General features: G+C 51.0%; 10 protein-coding genes across 10 annotated transcripts; 6 read left to right on the plus strand and 4 right to left on the minus strand.

Moving 5' to 3' along the window:
* The first annotated feature begins 76 nt into the window (after positions 1-76).
* EDD37DRAFT_626923 (uncharacterized protein) lies at positions 77-2,441 on the plus strand. Its single transcript, XM_062816334.1, has 2 exons — positions 77-399; positions 450-2,441. The coding sequence occupies exons 1-2, from the start codon at positions 237-239 to the stop codon at positions 2,138-2,140; spliced, it is 1,854 nt and encodes a 617-aa protein (XP_062672198.1). The 5' UTR covers positions 77-236; the 3' UTR covers positions 2,141-2,441.
* Positions 2,442-3,273: 832 nt separating this feature from the next.
* On the plus strand, positions 3,274-5,376 carry EDD37DRAFT_339262 (WSC domain-containing protein). Its single transcript, XM_062811671.1, has 2 exons — positions 3,274-4,710; positions 4,761-5,376. The coding sequence occupies exons 1-2, from the start codon at positions 3,480-3,482 to the stop codon at positions 5,243-5,245; spliced, it is 1,716 nt and encodes a 571-aa protein (XP_062672199.1). The 5' UTR covers positions 3,274-3,479; the 3' UTR covers positions 5,246-5,376.
* Positions 5,377-5,824, plus strand: EDD37DRAFT_339263 (uncharacterized protein). The gene has a single exon (XM_062811672.1). It carries the CDS (start codon positions 5,508-5,510, stop codon positions 5,778-5,780), a length of 273 nt encoding a protein of 90 aa, XP_062672200.1. The 5' UTR covers positions 5,377-5,507; the 3' UTR covers positions 5,781-5,824.
* A 291-nt stretch (positions 5,825-6,115) lies between these two features.
* Positions 6,116-7,317, minus strand: EDD37DRAFT_626927 (prohibitin-1). The gene is made up of 2 exons (XM_062816335.1): positions 6,830-7,317; positions 6,116-6,771 (listed from the first exon to the last, which is right to left on the minus strand). Exons 1-2 carry the CDS (start codon positions 7,154-7,156, stop codon positions 6,250-6,252), a joined length of 849 nt encoding a protein of 282 aa, XP_062672201.1. The 5' UTR covers positions 7,157-7,317; the 3' UTR covers positions 6,116-6,249.
* A 120-nt stretch (positions 7,318-7,437) lies between these two features.
* Positions 7,438-8,201, plus strand: EDD37DRAFT_626929 (ubiquinol-cytochrome c reductase subunit 8). The gene is made up of 4 exons (XM_062816336.1): positions 7,438-7,609; positions 7,680-7,705; positions 7,827-8,004; positions 8,057-8,201. The coding sequence occupies exons 1-4, from the start codon at positions 7,533-7,535 to the stop codon at positions 8,106-8,108; spliced, it is 333 nt and encodes a 110-aa protein (XP_062672202.1). The 5' UTR covers positions 7,438-7,532; the 3' UTR covers positions 8,109-8,201.
* On the minus strand, positions 8,202-8,936 carry EDD37DRAFT_626930 (uncharacterized protein). The gene is made up of 2 exons (XM_062816337.1): positions 8,550-8,936; positions 8,202-8,465 (listed from the first exon to the last, which is right to left on the minus strand). The coding sequence occupies exons 1-2, from the start codon at positions 8,883-8,885 to the stop codon at positions 8,346-8,348; spliced, it is 456 nt and encodes a 151-aa protein (XP_062672203.1). The 5' UTR covers positions 8,886-8,936; the 3' UTR covers positions 8,202-8,345.
* A 133-nt stretch (positions 8,937-9,069) lies between these two features.
* On the plus strand, positions 9,070-10,163 carry EDD37DRAFT_626932 (uncharacterized protein). Its single transcript, XM_062816338.1, has 2 exons — positions 9,070-9,252; positions 9,338-10,163. The coding sequence occupies exons 1-2, from the start codon at positions 9,196-9,198 to the stop codon at positions 9,683-9,685; spliced, it is 405 nt and encodes a 134-aa protein (XP_062672204.1). The 5' UTR covers positions 9,070-9,195; the 3' UTR covers positions 9,686-10,163.
* Positions 10,164-10,198: 35 nt separating this feature from the next.
* EDD37DRAFT_339390 (uncharacterized protein) lies at positions 10,199-12,124 on the minus strand. The gene is made up of 3 exons (XM_062811673.1): positions 12,006-12,124; positions 10,661-11,940; positions 10,199-10,612 (listed from the first exon to the last, which is right to left on the minus strand). Exons 2-3 carry the CDS (start codon positions 11,737-11,739, stop codon positions 10,306-10,308), a joined length of 1,386 nt encoding a protein of 461 aa, XP_062672205.1. The 5' UTR covers positions 11,740-11,940; positions 12,006-12,124; the 3' UTR covers positions 10,199-10,305.
* Positions 12,125-12,256: 132 nt separating this feature from the next.
* On the minus strand, positions 12,257-13,766 carry EDD37DRAFT_626938 (uncharacterized protein). The gene is made up of 2 exons (XM_062816339.1): positions 13,578-13,766; positions 12,257-13,516 (listed from the first exon to the last, which is right to left on the minus strand). The coding sequence occupies exon 2, from the start codon at positions 13,403-13,405 to the stop codon at positions 12,446-12,448; it is 960 nt and encodes a 319-aa protein (XP_062672206.1). The 5' UTR covers positions 13,406-13,516; positions 13,578-13,766; the 3' UTR covers positions 12,257-12,445.
* Positions 13,767-13,811: 45 nt separating this feature from the next.
* Positions 13,812-15,517, plus strand: EDD37DRAFT_339746 (uncharacterized protein). Its single transcript, XM_062811676.1, has one exon. It carries the CDS (start codon positions 14,127-14,129, stop codon positions 15,318-15,320), a length of 1,194 nt encoding a protein of 397 aa, XP_062672207.1. The 5' UTR covers positions 13,812-14,126; the 3' UTR covers positions 15,321-15,517.
* The last annotated feature ends 9 nt before the right edge of the window (positions 15,518-15,526 follow it).

Genomic DNA, 15,526 nt, shown 5'->3' on the forward strand with positions numbered 1-15,526 from the left:
CAATCTACTTAGTATACTCTTCTTCATCATCGTGAACAGGAACGAGGGCTGTCCGACTGGTGGCTTGGTGACTGACCTTGTTTGATGCCAAGACATGTGACTGCCTTGCAATCAAAGCATCTCACTTGATTCACATTGACCTCTTTCATGCATCCTGCACCTACGTTCGATCAACCTTTGTTTCCTTCAGTTTGAGTTGACGCACAGCTGGTCTGTATATTGTGTGAGTTGACAAGATGGTTGCCATTTTTGTTGTTCATTCTGCAGTTGGTGAGAATAGCGTCACCGAGCTACCATTGCATGGCGACTCCAGCATTTGGTATCTGCCTAATGACCCAGAAGGTGGTCCGATCGAGTTGAGTGCTGAATCTGACGAAAAACACTCTCTGATATGCCTTGGTAGGTTTTCACCACTCTTTCAAGAAGAGTTGGACTGACCACCCTTTCAGAGGTACATTCAGATGTTGTTCTGCTTCGTGTGTTCAAGCACGTCGAGTGTTTTGTGCTTGGCGACTCGGGCTCCAAGTTCCGCGTCCCTCACTCGACCTCAGGGCATCTCAAATCGGTATTGCTCCGCAGTGACACACAATTCCTGACCTCAACGCAACATAGGTGGGCAGTGTTCTGGGACGACGAAAGTGGCAGCAAATCAAACTCAATGAGACCGCCTCCCCTACCTATTGTCAACCTCGAGACCCCATCCCAAGCACAGATAAACCAAGACATAATGAAGCTCTTGGATGATGAGCAAAGCAACTGCACGCCCCCACCCCAAGACAGTTCCTCACAACACACCGCGTCCCCAACACCCCCACGACATGGGCCTGAATCACAAAGAGACATATCAATGACAAGCAATGACGCCAAAGGATGCACGTCTGAGGATGGATTGGCCTCGATAGGCAGCATCCTCAAAACTGGACAGGCAGCCGACGAGATTTGTCAAGAGACAGAAGTGGCCGCTGAGAGACCCATTCCCAGCGTCCAAGCTGTACCGTCACCTCCTTCGTCAGAACTGGAGACTGCCGAGACATCTTCCAACCTCGTCGATGTGGGTCATGCCCATAGAGATGCTGAAACTGCTGCCGATGCCTGCCTAACCTATGACACATTGCCAACGCCCGTATCCTTGACTTCCTCCAATGATGGTGACAGGACACAGGCATCTAGTACAATCCTCAAGAAGCGGAAGCTGGCAGAGATAGAATCAGACGATGTCGAGAGTCAAAGCGATCAGAATGACGGAAATCCTTCTCCAGTGGCAGATTTCGCCAATAGTATTCAGTCTGAGGGTAGTGTGGATGCTGAGCAACGCAAGAAAGGTCGTGGGTCAGCGAGGGGCCAACGAAAGTCGCCTCGCACGCCAATCCACCCAAACGGTGATATCTCCAGCAGCTTTGCCACGACGGACCGAGGCTCACCCAAAAAGCGAATGAGAAGGGTATCTTCAGGTTCATCCCTGGCAACTCAGGATGCTTTCAAGCCAGTGGTCGTCTTCAGCGGGAACACGGTGGTAGATCAGGACAAAACCGCTATGGAAGCTTTCAAACACCTCGGAGGTCGTGTCACCAAATCCATCAATGAGGCGAACATCCTTTGCGTCCCAGACGGATCACTGAAGAAGACAAGCAAGTTGATCATGGCGGTAGCCAGAGGCATTGATATCGTTACAGAGAGCTGGGTTGTTGAGACACAGCGTTCAGGATCTTTTCCGGCGGTGGAGGACTTCCTGCCCCAAGATCCGTCACGAGAACAACTGTGGAATTTTGACCTCAAGCAAGCACTCCAAAGAGGCAAGGCCGGCCTTACCCATCTTTTGTCCGGAACGACCGTCATCTTTTCAAAGCAGGTCAGAACAGACCTTGGGAACCTGGAACGAGAAATGTCACAAATCGCGACAATGTTGGGGGCAGATGCAGTGAGAAATCGACTTCCGGCCCTTAAAGACAAAGGGAAGTACAGTGAGAACGACCTGTTGATCATCGGTACACCTAATGATCCTCAAGGTGCACTTATCGGACGATTAGGCAAGAAGTTGTTCAACAAGGACATCTTGACGATGGCTGTATTAAGAGGTGAGATTGAGCGGGATTCTTCGGAATTCCTAGTCGACATTCCGATCAAGGATGAGGAGGAGTAATTCGATGACAAGGAGGAGGCGGATATGACATACCACGGAGTGCACGCCGGTACACCGACCTTTAGCTGGCCACAGCGACGTGCGGGAATGTCCTGGTTCATCAGAAATGCAGGTGAAAGGTTATGGCTTATGAGTGAGTCAATATAATGATGACGTCCAGCGGTCTTGGGCAGAAAAATGATCGAGTCGATGGATTTTAACTGACCCTTTTGCTATCTCGGGCGCAAGGGGAGATAGGGAGCTTACAGATTTGAAAAGCCTATTTTATATGTAAGGATCAGCCAAAGCACAATACGACCCGCAATGTCAGCCGGATGATTTGACGCCTATTCTTCTGTTCCCGAAATTCTGCATGAGGAAAGAGGGGAGTTTCTGCTTCTGTTCCAACAAACATGATCTTTGAACGAATTTTGAGGTGCAAAGGGACCATCTCTCGCACCAAAAACACCATTCTACTCCGTACCAGGAATCTCGTCCTGCCTGGCCTCTGATTGACCCCCTCCTCTGGAACCTTGTGATCTGGACCGCCCTTGACGTCTTGCGGATACAATCTGAGACCGATCTTTCTCCCTGACGATATACACAGTAATTTTCCAGCCGGCCTTTTATGTCAGCATCATATCTTCCTGAAACAGGCCGCTAATCTGGCATACCGTCTCGACCCTGCTAGCTTCACGAACTTCTCCGCATTCGTACTAATGGTCGCTTCTTGTCGCCTAACGCAAAACACACTTTTTAGCACGAGGCTGCAACATGAACTTGGCACTTCTGGGCCGCCATGCTTACATTGGCATCACTTCCTTCGCGCTCTCCTCTACCTTTGACAAGGAGACTGTTGAGTATGCCACAGCCCGCCTTCGGCCACTCATGCTTGAGAGCACCACGTAGCGTCTACTATCCAACAGGCATTGAGGTGGAACACATCTGCGCCACAACTCCATATTCCAGGCCTCCACTACCACGAAAGATCATGCCGTCTGAACAGGCCATGCACCGGTATATGCCTGCAATTTCATTCCCGTCTGAATCAGACAGGCGACAATGACGTCGGAGTAACGAGGCTCCTAGGTTTGTATATCATCTCTCTACCCCTCCCATCATTCGCAAGGCTATCGTTTGTTGCATATTTATACAACTTTCTTTGTCCTTCCTTTTCACCCTCATTCATTGGCTCGAGTTCGGGAACTCTCGCTATCCGTTCATTATTTTTGGTGCGATTGAATCGTACAGCCAATCCTTTGTCCAGTCCTTCTTTATAACTTTCGTCCCTCGTTGCTGCCGACCTCATCCACCAAGCCCTGCCTCAACCCGATCCCCCGGCTATCCTACCCAAGACAAAATGTCTGCTTTCCTTACTGCTGGTCTCTTGGCCGCATTTGCCGCTTCTCCGGTATCAGCATTCTGGCGGCTACCATGCAAGTCTCCCATTGTCGTCGAACGGGCCGACCCAATTGTCAGTCCTGGCCAGGTCTCGAATCACCTGCATACTATCATGGGAGGTAATGGGTTTGACTTCACCATGACATACAACTCGACTCAAGCGTCCACATGTTCTTCATGCACCGTCACTGGAGACAACAGCAATTATTGGATTCCAGCGTTGTTCTTCCAGCATCAAAATGGCACCTTCGAAAGCGTCGATCAAATCGGAGGCGCAACTGTCTACTATTTGCAACGTGCTGGCGACAACGAGACTCTCAAAGCCTTTCCCCCTGGGTTTCGAATGGTTGCCGGAGACCCCTTCAAACGAAGCGCTGGTACTGACTTTGCCTCGCAAGCCGTGAGCTACGCATGTCTTAACTACAATGGACCAGCGACAGCAGAAACTCCAATGTTCCCAGACTACAACTGTCCCGATGGTCTTCGATCCCAAGTCTTCTTCCCTTCCTGCTGGAATGGCAAAGACCTGGACTCTGCCGACCACAAATCCCACATGTCATACCCAGCGACGTCCTACAACTCCGGCGGATGCCCCTCTGACTTCCCCGTCCACCTCGTTTCCATTTTCTATGAAGTCATCTGGGACACCAACAAGTTCGCCGATCTATGGTATGGGAACAGCCAGCCCTTCGTCTGGTCCATGGGAGATCCGACTGGTTATGGTCACCACGGCGACTTTGTCAATGGCTGGGAAGATACTGATCTTCTACAAAATGCCATCGATCAATGTACCGCCGAAAGTGGCAACGTTGAAGACTGCCCGCTCTTCAAGCTCATTCCTGACGCTCAAGCTGAAGGTTGCAAAATCGAGCCTGAAGTCGATGAGCAGGTCAGCGGTTTCATGTCTGCGCTGCCTGGCTGCAACCCTGTCCAGTCTGGACCTGCTGAAGCTACAGTAAAAACTGGCTGTGGCGCCACTACAACAATCAGCCCATCCAATGCTACCTTCTTCACTGACCTGACTAGTCAAGGCTGGTCGTACACTGGCTGCGGTACTGACAACTATTCTAACCGTATCTTGACCGGTGCGAGCGAGTCGAATAGCAACATGACTAACGAAGTCTGCATTGCTTTCTGTGAGAGCAAAGGCTTCACCGTTGCTGGCACTGAGTACTCCGACGAGTGCTACTGTAAGTTGACCCTCCTCTTTCTGCGTATGATATGTGCTAACGTACAGCAGGTGGTAACTCGATCCCCTCGAGCGGCATGCCACTCGCAGGTGTTGTCGGAAATTGCCAGATGACGTGCGCTGGCGAAAGCTCTGATTTCTGCGGTGGTTCAGCAGCTATCTCCCTCTACCAAAAGTGCACCAGCAGCAGCAACTGCACCAACGCACAGTTCGGCGTTAGTGCCTCTGGCTCAGCAGCAGTGGTGTCATCTGCGGCCGCCTCTACGGCCAGCTCGTCAAACGCTACACTTCTTACAGCTGCTTCATCGACTACAATGGCAGCATCACCAACTACGCTTACGACTGTGACGACTTCCAATTCTTCTGCAACAACATCATCTGCGCCTCAAACAGTGGTTCAAGCAGTATCTACGACTTCGGTAACTACTTCTTCCTCTCCAACTTCATCTTGCGATACACCCGAACTAGATCCGGCGTCTCCTACATCTGACTCGACGTCAGGTGGATCAGACGACGATGAAGCGATCAGTTGCTAGATCAGCAGAGGCTTTTTCGACACCATTCATCAGTATTCCCTTCATTCGCGCGTTTTCTTGCAATCTACTTTCTCCGTTCACTTTCTAATCAAAAGATCCCAAAAACTTGATATCTAACAATGCCGTTCCTATTTTCTAGCCAGCCTCATCTTCATCCAGCACGCCGACAGCCACCAATCCTTCTTGGTCTTACGACGGCTGTTTCACTGACACCGTCAACCCTCGCACGTTGTCTACCTGGTCGAACTTCAATGGCAACAATATGACGAACGACGGGTGCATTTCGTTCTGCGACAACGCTGGATTGGCGGTCGCCGGCACCGAGTACGGCGGCCAGTGCTTCTGTGGTGACGACATTTCATCGACCAAGCTCGACGAAGCGGAGTGCAGTATGCCCTGCACAGGTGCGACGAACGAAGTCTGTGGTGGATCAGCGGCTTTGAGCGTGTGGAAAAAGACGGCGACGAGCAAGTTTAAGTTGGAGAGGCGCTATACGAATCATTTGGTTAGACATGAGCGGAAGATGATGTTTTGATCATTTGACTTGACACGGCCTGTGTGATTTCTATGTACAGGATTTCTTGGTGTGGACGATTTTCTCTTCGATTCCTGATGCCTGTCTTTATATTGGACGTTGGTTACCTGCATGGCCAGGTCGGCCTTTACGATGGCGGTAACTCCTTAGCTTGGGGTCAATGTAACTGCTTAGCTCTCGAGAGCCGAGTACTTTTCGTACAAGCCGTCTCCGTTTGCAGCTTCGCAGCGTTCTTTGTTCCAGTAGAATTGAGCTTGTTATAGCTGGAGTGAATGCTTGCTTTGTTCATGGCTGAGAACGAGAAACCCACATACTAGGCAAGAAACAACGAAAACTGAAAGTTGAGAATTTCCGTCCACATTTTGAATCGCTATGTAATGCTACACATTGGAGAACTCCAGCTGGGGATAATAGTGGTGTGTCATGAATACAATTTTTCTTCGCAAGGACATCATGAAAAATGCTGATTTCACGACCTAAGCCCGAGCAGCAAACTCGTACTCTTGCCCTTGCCATTCTCATCACCACCACTTGGAAGATATGTGACGTTGGGATTCGAGGCCAGTGTCTGAGCAATGTCTTTGCTGGCTTCGATTCTTCGGATCTGTAGCAAGCCGTCGCCCGATTTGGCCACAGCTTTGCTGATGATGTCGGCGGCATCGGCTTCTCCCTCGGCGCGGATGACGTTGGCTTGTCTCTCTTGCTCGGCCTTCTCGACGATGAAGCGTGCTCGTTCGGCGTCTTGTTGGGCGATTTGTTTCTGCTCGACGGCGCGGGTGAACTCCCGGCCGAAGGTCATGTGTGTGATGGAAACATCCTCTAGAGCGATGTTGAACTCTCCCGCTCGCTTCATCAGGTCGGTGCGGATTCTGTTAGAGACGGCTTCTCTCTGGGTGATGAGTTCGGCCGCGTCAAATTGAGCCACGATGGCTTTGAGGACTTCATTGCCGATGGATGGCAGGACTCTCTCGTCGTAATCTTGACCAAGAGACTAGTGTTCTTTATTAGTATTGCTGTTCAGTATGAGACGAATATGGGTTTAGTCTCACTTGGTAGATCTTGGGCAATTGTGTGACTTCTGGTCGATGCAGCACTCTCAGCGTCAAACTGACCATCTGCAAGTCCTTGCTTCCGGTAGTGGTGCTGATGTTTCTGGGCTTCGTCCGAACATCGTAGACGATGGCTTTTTGTAGCCAGGGGATCAGGAAGTGTGTGCCTTCGTTGACTACCGTCTCCTGTACACCGGACAGTCTGTCGAAGATGACTGCTCTCGAACCGCCTTTCACGTCGTATATTGCCGCCTGGCCGAGCGAGACGGCGACGAAGACTGGGATGGCGAGCCTTGAGACGACGTTGAGGACAGCTGGCGCAGACATGGTTGGCGACACGGAGTTCGAGGGACGAGAGGTTGATGACTAGATAGAAGTGGCTTGTGCCTGGTCGTGTTGCCGTCCGAGGTAGCTCTACTCGTAATGGACTTTTTGATGCAATGCGCAGCTTTTGGAGTTGCCGCCCGGATGTGGAGAAATGCTTTCTGTGCTTCTCCGTACATATTTTGTACGGTGAATCAATGAAGTGTGATGAGACAGCCAATGAAAAGGCCTCGAATTGAGGAAAGAGGCATTATGTCAGCGGCCAAGCCGAATTAGCAGCTCCCGCGAAAGCTCCTGCGCCCGACTGCGATCATTGATTTCTTTGTCGAACGCTCGCCATCCAACAGCTCCTCTACCTCTTCGTCCGAGAATCACCAAGATGCGACCTTCACAAGCGTTCATGATGCAGGCCACCAAGGCCCTGCGCGGACACGGTGCCGACCCAAAAAATGGCGTGTATGTACAAGCTGCGAAACTCGCAATCGAGTTACACATCAAGGGAAGGGTATGCTGACGATTGACGCAGATATATGGGTTGGTGGGGAAACCTAGGTACGACTGTTCTCTAGAGCTCGCAAATCTGCGCCGGCAATTGTGGTTCGACGGTGGCTGTCGAAGCCACAATGCGGAACAGCATCATGAAGAACAATAGGCTAACCTCGCGACGGAACAGGTTCACCAAAACAGAAGGGCATCATCACATATTCCGTCTCACCAAACCGACTGAATCCGATGGCCGGAGCCTACAAAGCTGCCGTGTTCAACACCTACCGACGCACATACAACCAGATCCTCTACTGGCTTCCTCCTATGGTTCTCGGATATTACCTAATGGACTGGGCTATTGAGAAGTGGGTTCTTCGAAGGCTGATTCTGGGTACGGACAACTGACAAAAAACGCAGAAACGAATACCTGAACTCGAAACCCGGACGATTGGCCGCAAAGGAGGAATGAGCTTGGTGCCAGAAGGTGCTGATTGATAAATGCAATATTGTACATAAAGCGGGAGAGAAAGGATCCAATACCGAAAGATACCATTGCTGAAAGTGTCTGAATTGCAAACGCGAATTGGAGATCAAGTGCCATGATCGTGAGGCTTCGTAGCGGACGTTCGACCCGTTCAAGGAGACTGTGCACTAGCGGTACAATGTCTTGAGGGTCGTTCGAGTGTGCATTGCCAGGGAATGGCCGTTATCCTGGACCGATGCGTGGCATGTCGTGATGTTCGCTGAGACCGCTCAGGTAGCGATTCAGCTCTTCTACCCGTTCCTTGTGCGTTTTGACCCCTTCTCGTTTCAATCGTTCTTCCAGCTGTAGTACAAATGATAAGTCAGCGCTATGTGGACGTGAAGAACAACACGAAAGCCAGAAGACCCATGGTAGAGTTCCACGTACCCGCTTCCGTCTTTGCTCGTCGTACTTCCTCTCCGCCTCGGTCTTGACGATTTCCCGTTCCTCCTCATCCGCCAGCCCAGTAGCAGATTCGAATTCCTTTCCATTGGAAAGGCTGCTTTTGCTGGTTTGTTCCTTGGCCAGCTGCGCATCTTCGTCCTCGAGATTCTTCAACATGACGGATCTGTCTTGGAACGTTTCACCTCCATCGCCAGTCCCATCTTCGTCTTTTGACTTGCTGCTCGATTTCTTTTTCTTTTTCTTGTCGACTTTTGAGTCCTTGACACCCTTCAATTTCAGCTTGCCGGAGCCAGCGGACGCATAGTCGCTGGGAGTCATCGGGTCTGGCTTCTGAGTTGTGTCGGGCCTCTCTAACAAAGAAAAGTGCCTGAAACTTTCAGTCTGAGAATGTGATATTAGCGCTAGGCGGCATTTGCGCCACCGTTCTGGTCAATCATAGGGTAGCAAACCGCATGTAGACGCGTCAATGAGGATCCTGTGGGAACTCTTCGACTGTTGATGTTCCTAATCGTTTTAGTTCTCAGGAACTCCTAGTCTTCGGAAGAGCGCATCACTTTGACAGGAAGTAAACGTGATTTTCGTGATTGATGTCACGGTTAATGGTGCATCCGGGACCAACTACAGCACAATGGAAGCCAGCATATTCCCTCAGTCTTCAGGGTATCTACCATATTACCTCCTCCTGGTACGCCTATGACAATGTCCCTTCTCCATTGCAGCCGAAGCAGCTCATATCAGTGGGTTGCCTCCAGAGTGCTGATCATCTGCAGATGAGCGTGCTCGCGCTGATACATAGCGTTGTTTGCTACATGTCTCCTTTGAGCTCCATGCGCCAGTTCTCAGGTCCTCGAGCTACTCCGCCGTCTCCGGTGCTGGCTCACGTCTACGGTATGCACAACGTCTATACGGGAGCCATTCGATTGCTGGCAGTCTACAACATTAACAATCGCGAATTGTACTTGCTTGCATGCCTGTCATTCGCGGGTAACTTGTTCTTGAACGGATCTGAATTGTTGATCTGGAGAACGTCCAGGCTGTACGAGGCCAGGTTCCCTCTTGTCACCGCTTCTTTGGGGTTTCTCTGGATGGCCACCCAAAGCACGCAATACCTGGCTTGATATCAGTATGAGGTCAGCAGGGTCCTCCTGAGGTGGTCCTTACCACTTTGCCTGCTAGCGGGTTTAAGTGCCTTTGCTGCGTCATTTAGCCATGTGGAAAGGTCTGTTACAGCGGCTCGTGCCGCAACTGACATACGGGTACGGATCACAAGTCATTCCAGAGCCTTATGGCGATGATTCGCTTAGGACACGTTTTCTGCCCCTCTACTCGGTCCCAGAGAACGTCCTGGTCTGCAGGATACGCCTTCCTGCACGAGGAGCAAGCTATTGCCGCAGGTGGTTATTTACGGACACCATAGCGGCACGAATGAAGTAATCCTTTTGAGGATTGTATGACCCTCGCATTAGTTGAGGCACCATGAGAGCGCTCAATAGACGGTGAGGGCCCGTCTAGACACGAGTTTTGGCACGGTGCAGTTACTCATTGACATTCTTCCATCTCGACATCCCAATTATCAAGACTAATGACTCTTAACCTGTCATCTTCCTCTCTTTCTGGTTCGTTTTATTTTCATTTTCGTGTGCGCATGATTAGTATTGCCCCTATTTATTCGCGCGTTTCACAGTACATTGATGTTCCTAGGAAACCGAGATCTATATCAACCCAACTCACTGCTCCATCAAAACCCATCAGCAGCACTGGAAATCATGCTTTGTTGGTCAGAGTTGTCCGCAGTACTTTCCTGGCTCTGGCGCTTTCGCTTTGTCCCTTGCCTGGTCTCTGGACATTGCACGAACAGATGTGTTAAATGTCTATAGACATCCCCTCCACGTTTCCGCGGATGATCGATCTTTATCGGCCTGCCATTCTCAATTGGTGTAAGGATGTGATTTTGGAGGAGTTCGCACACTTGTTCAGAATGCGGTATGTATTGCTTGACGAGTGGCCAGACTTCTTGCATGACGTTCAGGCCCCATCTTTTGAGCCTAGCAACAATTAGCAATGTGAAGCAGCGACTGAAGCTTAGCACGTACTTGCAAGACATTGGGCCCTCAGCTAGACATAGAATACCTTTGCTGCCAAAAGCATCCGTCATGTCGTACAGTGCACGAGACCTCGCGATCCAGTTGTCAACCATTGTTCGATTCCTACGGGGGAATTGGTTAGCCAGAAAGTCTCTCACGAGACTTGCTGTTCCACGACCTGGAGTCGTTCGGAGGCCCTCAGCAAGAGTAGGATCGTAGCGAGGACTTCCTTTACGGACCTCCTCGTTGAGCTCATTGTAGTATTGATAGAATGCAAGCATGTCCAGATGCTGCCTGAGCGACGTCAATAGTTGCCTCTTCGTTGACTCGACATTGATCAGCCTTGCAAACACGGATAGAAGTGGCGTGGCCTCTGGTGGAGTGTCCTTGTCCCTAGCTGCGGCCTCTACACGCGCGGCAGACTCTGGCCCATCCCGGTTGCGCAGTTCTGTGTTGTATTGTTCGATAAGTTCATTGAGGGCGCGCACACCATCGCCCGCAAACATTCCGGTCCAAATCTTGTCAATATCGTTCATGTCCTTTCGGTCAAGCACTTTGTGGGTGTCTCCGTTCCTGTTGGGTTTCAAAAACTCAATCCTGATACGGCCTAGTTCTTGACGCAGGAATTGTTGTCTGCCAGGGCGACCTGCAGTCGCACCTCTGACACGGTCGGTTTCTAGCGTGGCAGGCTCCGAAGGACTATCACTCAGGCTCGACTGAGTCTCGGGTATCGTTGATGGCGAAGCCCTGTGTGGAGCATCGGCACACATGCTCGACGTGGTCCCCCTTCCACGCAGCCTGGTCTTGCTGTCGGATGGGCCATGATAGGGGAGGATGACGCCTGAAGCATGAGTCTGCCCCAATTGCTCTGCATTCTTGTGCACTTTCTCAACGATGTTTCTGCCAGAGCCAGCTTTGAAGCCAATCGACGTGGATGACTGTCTGGCAGCATCGGCGCGCTCAGAGCCAAAGCTTGCTCCATTCATGCATTCCCAGGCCTCCTCGAGACGTGCTTTTGTGGCGATGGGATCCAATTCATTGGCCCTGTCCAGAGCATACTCAAAGACTGTCAAATAAGCAGTCTTCATTGCTTCAGGAGTCGCATCATGGAGGATTTTCGGGATCGTGTCGAAAAACTGCGGGAAGACTTGTCAATTATGCTTGTCAATGGAGCCCAATACTGGACGCCGAAACAAGCATATATAGTGGTTGCTGCTTTGCGGAATCAATCAACGCGTACGGCACTTCACTAAAAAGTTACACGGGGACACCGTCGCATGAGATCGGTACTGTCACGAGTTAGCAGCCTCCTGTATGACGAACAAGAATGGAGGGTGGTCTGCGAATGACCCACCAGGACGCTATGCACCCCATGCTGACAAGGCTCAAGATCTCCAGATCCTGAAGCCTGGTCCGGGACCACGAAGCGTTCGTCTCGTTTGGAATGGCAGAGGTTGTGAGTTTAGAACCTTAAAGTGTTAACAGTGTTAACAGTGTTAACACAGTGTTGAAAAGATCAGATATGGTTTTATTGCACACAAGGCTGTCAGCCCCTGACTCGGACGAAGCCGGAGTTGTCCCGAAGCGAAGCGGAATAGTGAAAGGGTTACCTTGCCTTACTCTTCGAACTTGAACGCAGCATGTACACGACACCGAGACATCGTAATAAAATTCCGATGCTCCTACCATGGTGGGCTCCGGGACCGTTACCTCTTACCATACCGTCATTTTGCCATAGAAATTCCTCCGAATACGATCCGCGCCCGCTTGTGGAAGGATCCATACTCTCAGCTCTCAGCTCTGACGAGGGGGTTCAACACCAGGCCCTAAGAGAGCCTCGGTCCGTATAAGCACATACAGCCAATGATATATCTCTGGTCGGTGCACGGTGTGGCCTGGCGCCCCTCCAACAACGGCCTCTTCAGTTGCCGGCACTGTTATCTGTGCTTTCCTCTCTAATCTCCAAAATCTACCTGGTGCTACACCACGGCTGGTGTCATGTTGCGATGGACTTTTCTCTGCACATTGATCCCGCTGTTCGGCCTCGCTCTCAAGAAAGGGAAACCTGTTTGCTGAGTAGGAGATGACGATCCAATAACCAGCAGGAGCAGTCACTGCGGCAAGGTGCAGAGCGAGAAGGTCCACAGGATCCATCGATATTGGAACCCGCCCGTCAGGTTGCACCCAGAGTGGCATAACGGTGATGTTATCACCACAGGCGATAGCATCACTGGTGCTCTTGTCAATGATCAGGTCATAGAGCTGGCCCCCGTCGCCGACCAGTGATTCCACGCTTGGAAGCGAAAGAAGGTCGACCGTGCTCCAGCTCATCCAATTCTCCCTTTCAGAAACCTCTGTTGCTGCCGGTCCGCTGACTCCACCATCTCTACCCCTGTCAGCATCAATGGAAGCAGGATGGATATGGAAGCTCTGCAGCTCCTTCATCCGTCCGTGCTCTACGGCAGCCTCGGAGAAATCCACATTATGGACCTGAGCGGGCAACCGCACAAGCTCTCTTAGATGTAGGGACAGGTCCGATGTCCCACAACCGATGTGCAGGATCCTTGGCTTGGGGTCATTCGAGACGCCTTGTCCATCGATACGGCTGTTGACGATGATCCCGTTGATGATGGCAATGGTATCTCCCACCGAGAGAAGCCATTCAAATGTGATCTGATCTCCCGTAAAACGATCATCCCAATATGAGCGTGACGAGAAGGAGGGAGCCTTCGTAGAGGCAGGACGCGAAGGCATGCCCAAGAGCACTAGTGCTTGTCACTTGCTTTCCAGGTTGTTGACTCGATTCCTTATAGTTGTAGGACAACAGAGGAGAACAAAGTTCTGACTGAATGAGGTATAGTGTCACTGATTGATGTAACAGCATACTAAGTCAACAGGTTGTGTAAAATGGGATCATCATGCATACTGCTAACGCACATCAAGATATCATGTCGCTCAACGCGAATTGATCTGGAGCTGCCGAGACTTATGGGGTCTGGCTAGGTCTGGAGGGTACATGACTCTGGCATGATATCCGCAGCCTACCATGCCAAAGTTGGTCAATGGCTAGTGAAGCCTGAAAAGAAAAGTTCGGAAGAGGTGATGTTGATCTGGGTGCCACGTGGTTACTTGGCACAGGGCGGAAGCCTTTCTTAGGCCCGGAAATCATCGTTCTTGCCTCCTTCCTATTTCTGAATTCGAGCGGAATGACACTTAATATGAGTACATCTACGTTCATTATGTGACAGGCGTACATAATGCAGTGTTCAGCACGACTGCAAAGTGTCGTCAAGAAGCTCTGTAACCCCTCCTTGGCCGTACTTCAGAAGTGAGGACAATTGGTGGGCAGCGTAAGTGACCTTATGTGATATGACGGCATTGTCTTTTCAAAAGTCCAAACATTGGAGCGCCACGCCTCTGTCGTTCATCATCCATGCTTGAATCATTTCTCGGGCACGTCTAATCACGAATCGCGATGGGACGTACCCAGCCCTCCCTAGGACTGGCGCCACCAGCTCAACGCAAGGATGCTCGGGCCAAGGCCGCCAAAATGACCGTCAACAAAACCATACCTGCAATACTGGCAAGCAGCACGAGAGCTCGGAAAGGCGTTGAGGGCAGCACGCTTGTTGTTGATCCTTTGGCAGGCGGCGCAAAGACTGGTGCCAAACGTCCAAAGAAGGGTGAGAATGAAGACGGTGCAGCTGAAGTCGTTGCGAATGAAAAGTTCAAGGTCAGAGTCATTGTGGGTGACACGCTCACTGTGGCGAGGATGTCAAGTCAGACCGCGAATCGTGTAGGACAATCAATCAAACCGAAGAGAAACGTGGCTGTACTCAACATGGCAAGTCCTTTGCTGCCCGGAGGTGGGTTCCTCAATGGAGCGTCCGCTCAAGAGGAGAGTCTCTGCTTTCGTACGACCCTATATCCGGCATTGAAGGACGACTTTTACCGTTTGCCGGAGGTAGGCGCAGTGTGGACAGAAGATGTGTGCGTCTTCCGCGATGAAGCCGGGGACGACCTGAGCAAGAACGAGCGATGGTGGGTCGATGTCGTTAGCGCAGGGATGTTGAGGTTCCCTGATGTGGAAGGCGATGAAGGCGAGGAACCCCGGTACGCCAGTGCAAAAGACGGAGACCTTGTAGTCAGGAAAATCAAGTGTGTTATGGAGATTCTGAGATCGAAAGGGGTGGAACAATGTGTGTTGGGTGCCTGGGGCTGCGGGGCCTATGGGAATCCAGTTGGGGAAGTTGCAAGAGCCTTCAAGAAGGTTATTCTGGGCGACGGCAAGGAATCCAAGAAACTGAAGGGAAATGACTGGGGTGATCTCAAAGAGATTGTCTTTGCAATCAAGGAGAGAAGAATGGCCATTGATTTTGCCAGATACCTTGACAAGAACCTGGAAGTCGAGGAAGTGCCCAGGAACCAACCTGAACAGATCGACGAGCAAGATGAAAGTGATGCTAAGGCCATCAGAGAACTTGAAGAGCAAATCAGTCAGCTCGATGTGCGCATTGAGCAGTGCAAGACCCCTACTTTGAGGGCATCCTTGGAGACCATCCGTGCTGGACTCAAAGTCCAATTGGCACAACGGTTAACAGTTAGGGCGACTACCACTTCCGCGGAGGCAGGGGTCAGTAGTGATGAGGATGGTGACACCTCAGAGTGAACGGGATTTCATGTGCCAGGATATACCATAGGTCAAACACGGCTGAAGGACAGGATTCCCGAATATTGATTTCGCCCCAGAGTCCCGGAGAGAACTACGACTACAGTGAAAACTGTCCTCGAGACCATCAGCAGCACAACATCACGGACAATACTGATTCATGGCCCTTGCTGCAAAGCTATGCTGGGTACAGGCGGATTTCAACC

The sequence above is a fragment of the Exophiala viscosa genome (genome assembly GCF_022695815.1).
Source record: "Exophiala viscosa unplaced genomic scaffold EDD37scaffold_3, whole genome shotgun sequence".
NCBI classification, from domain to species: Eukaryota; Fungi; Ascomycota; class Eurotiomycetes; order Chaetothyriales; family Herpotrichiellaceae; genus Exophiala; species Exophiala viscosa.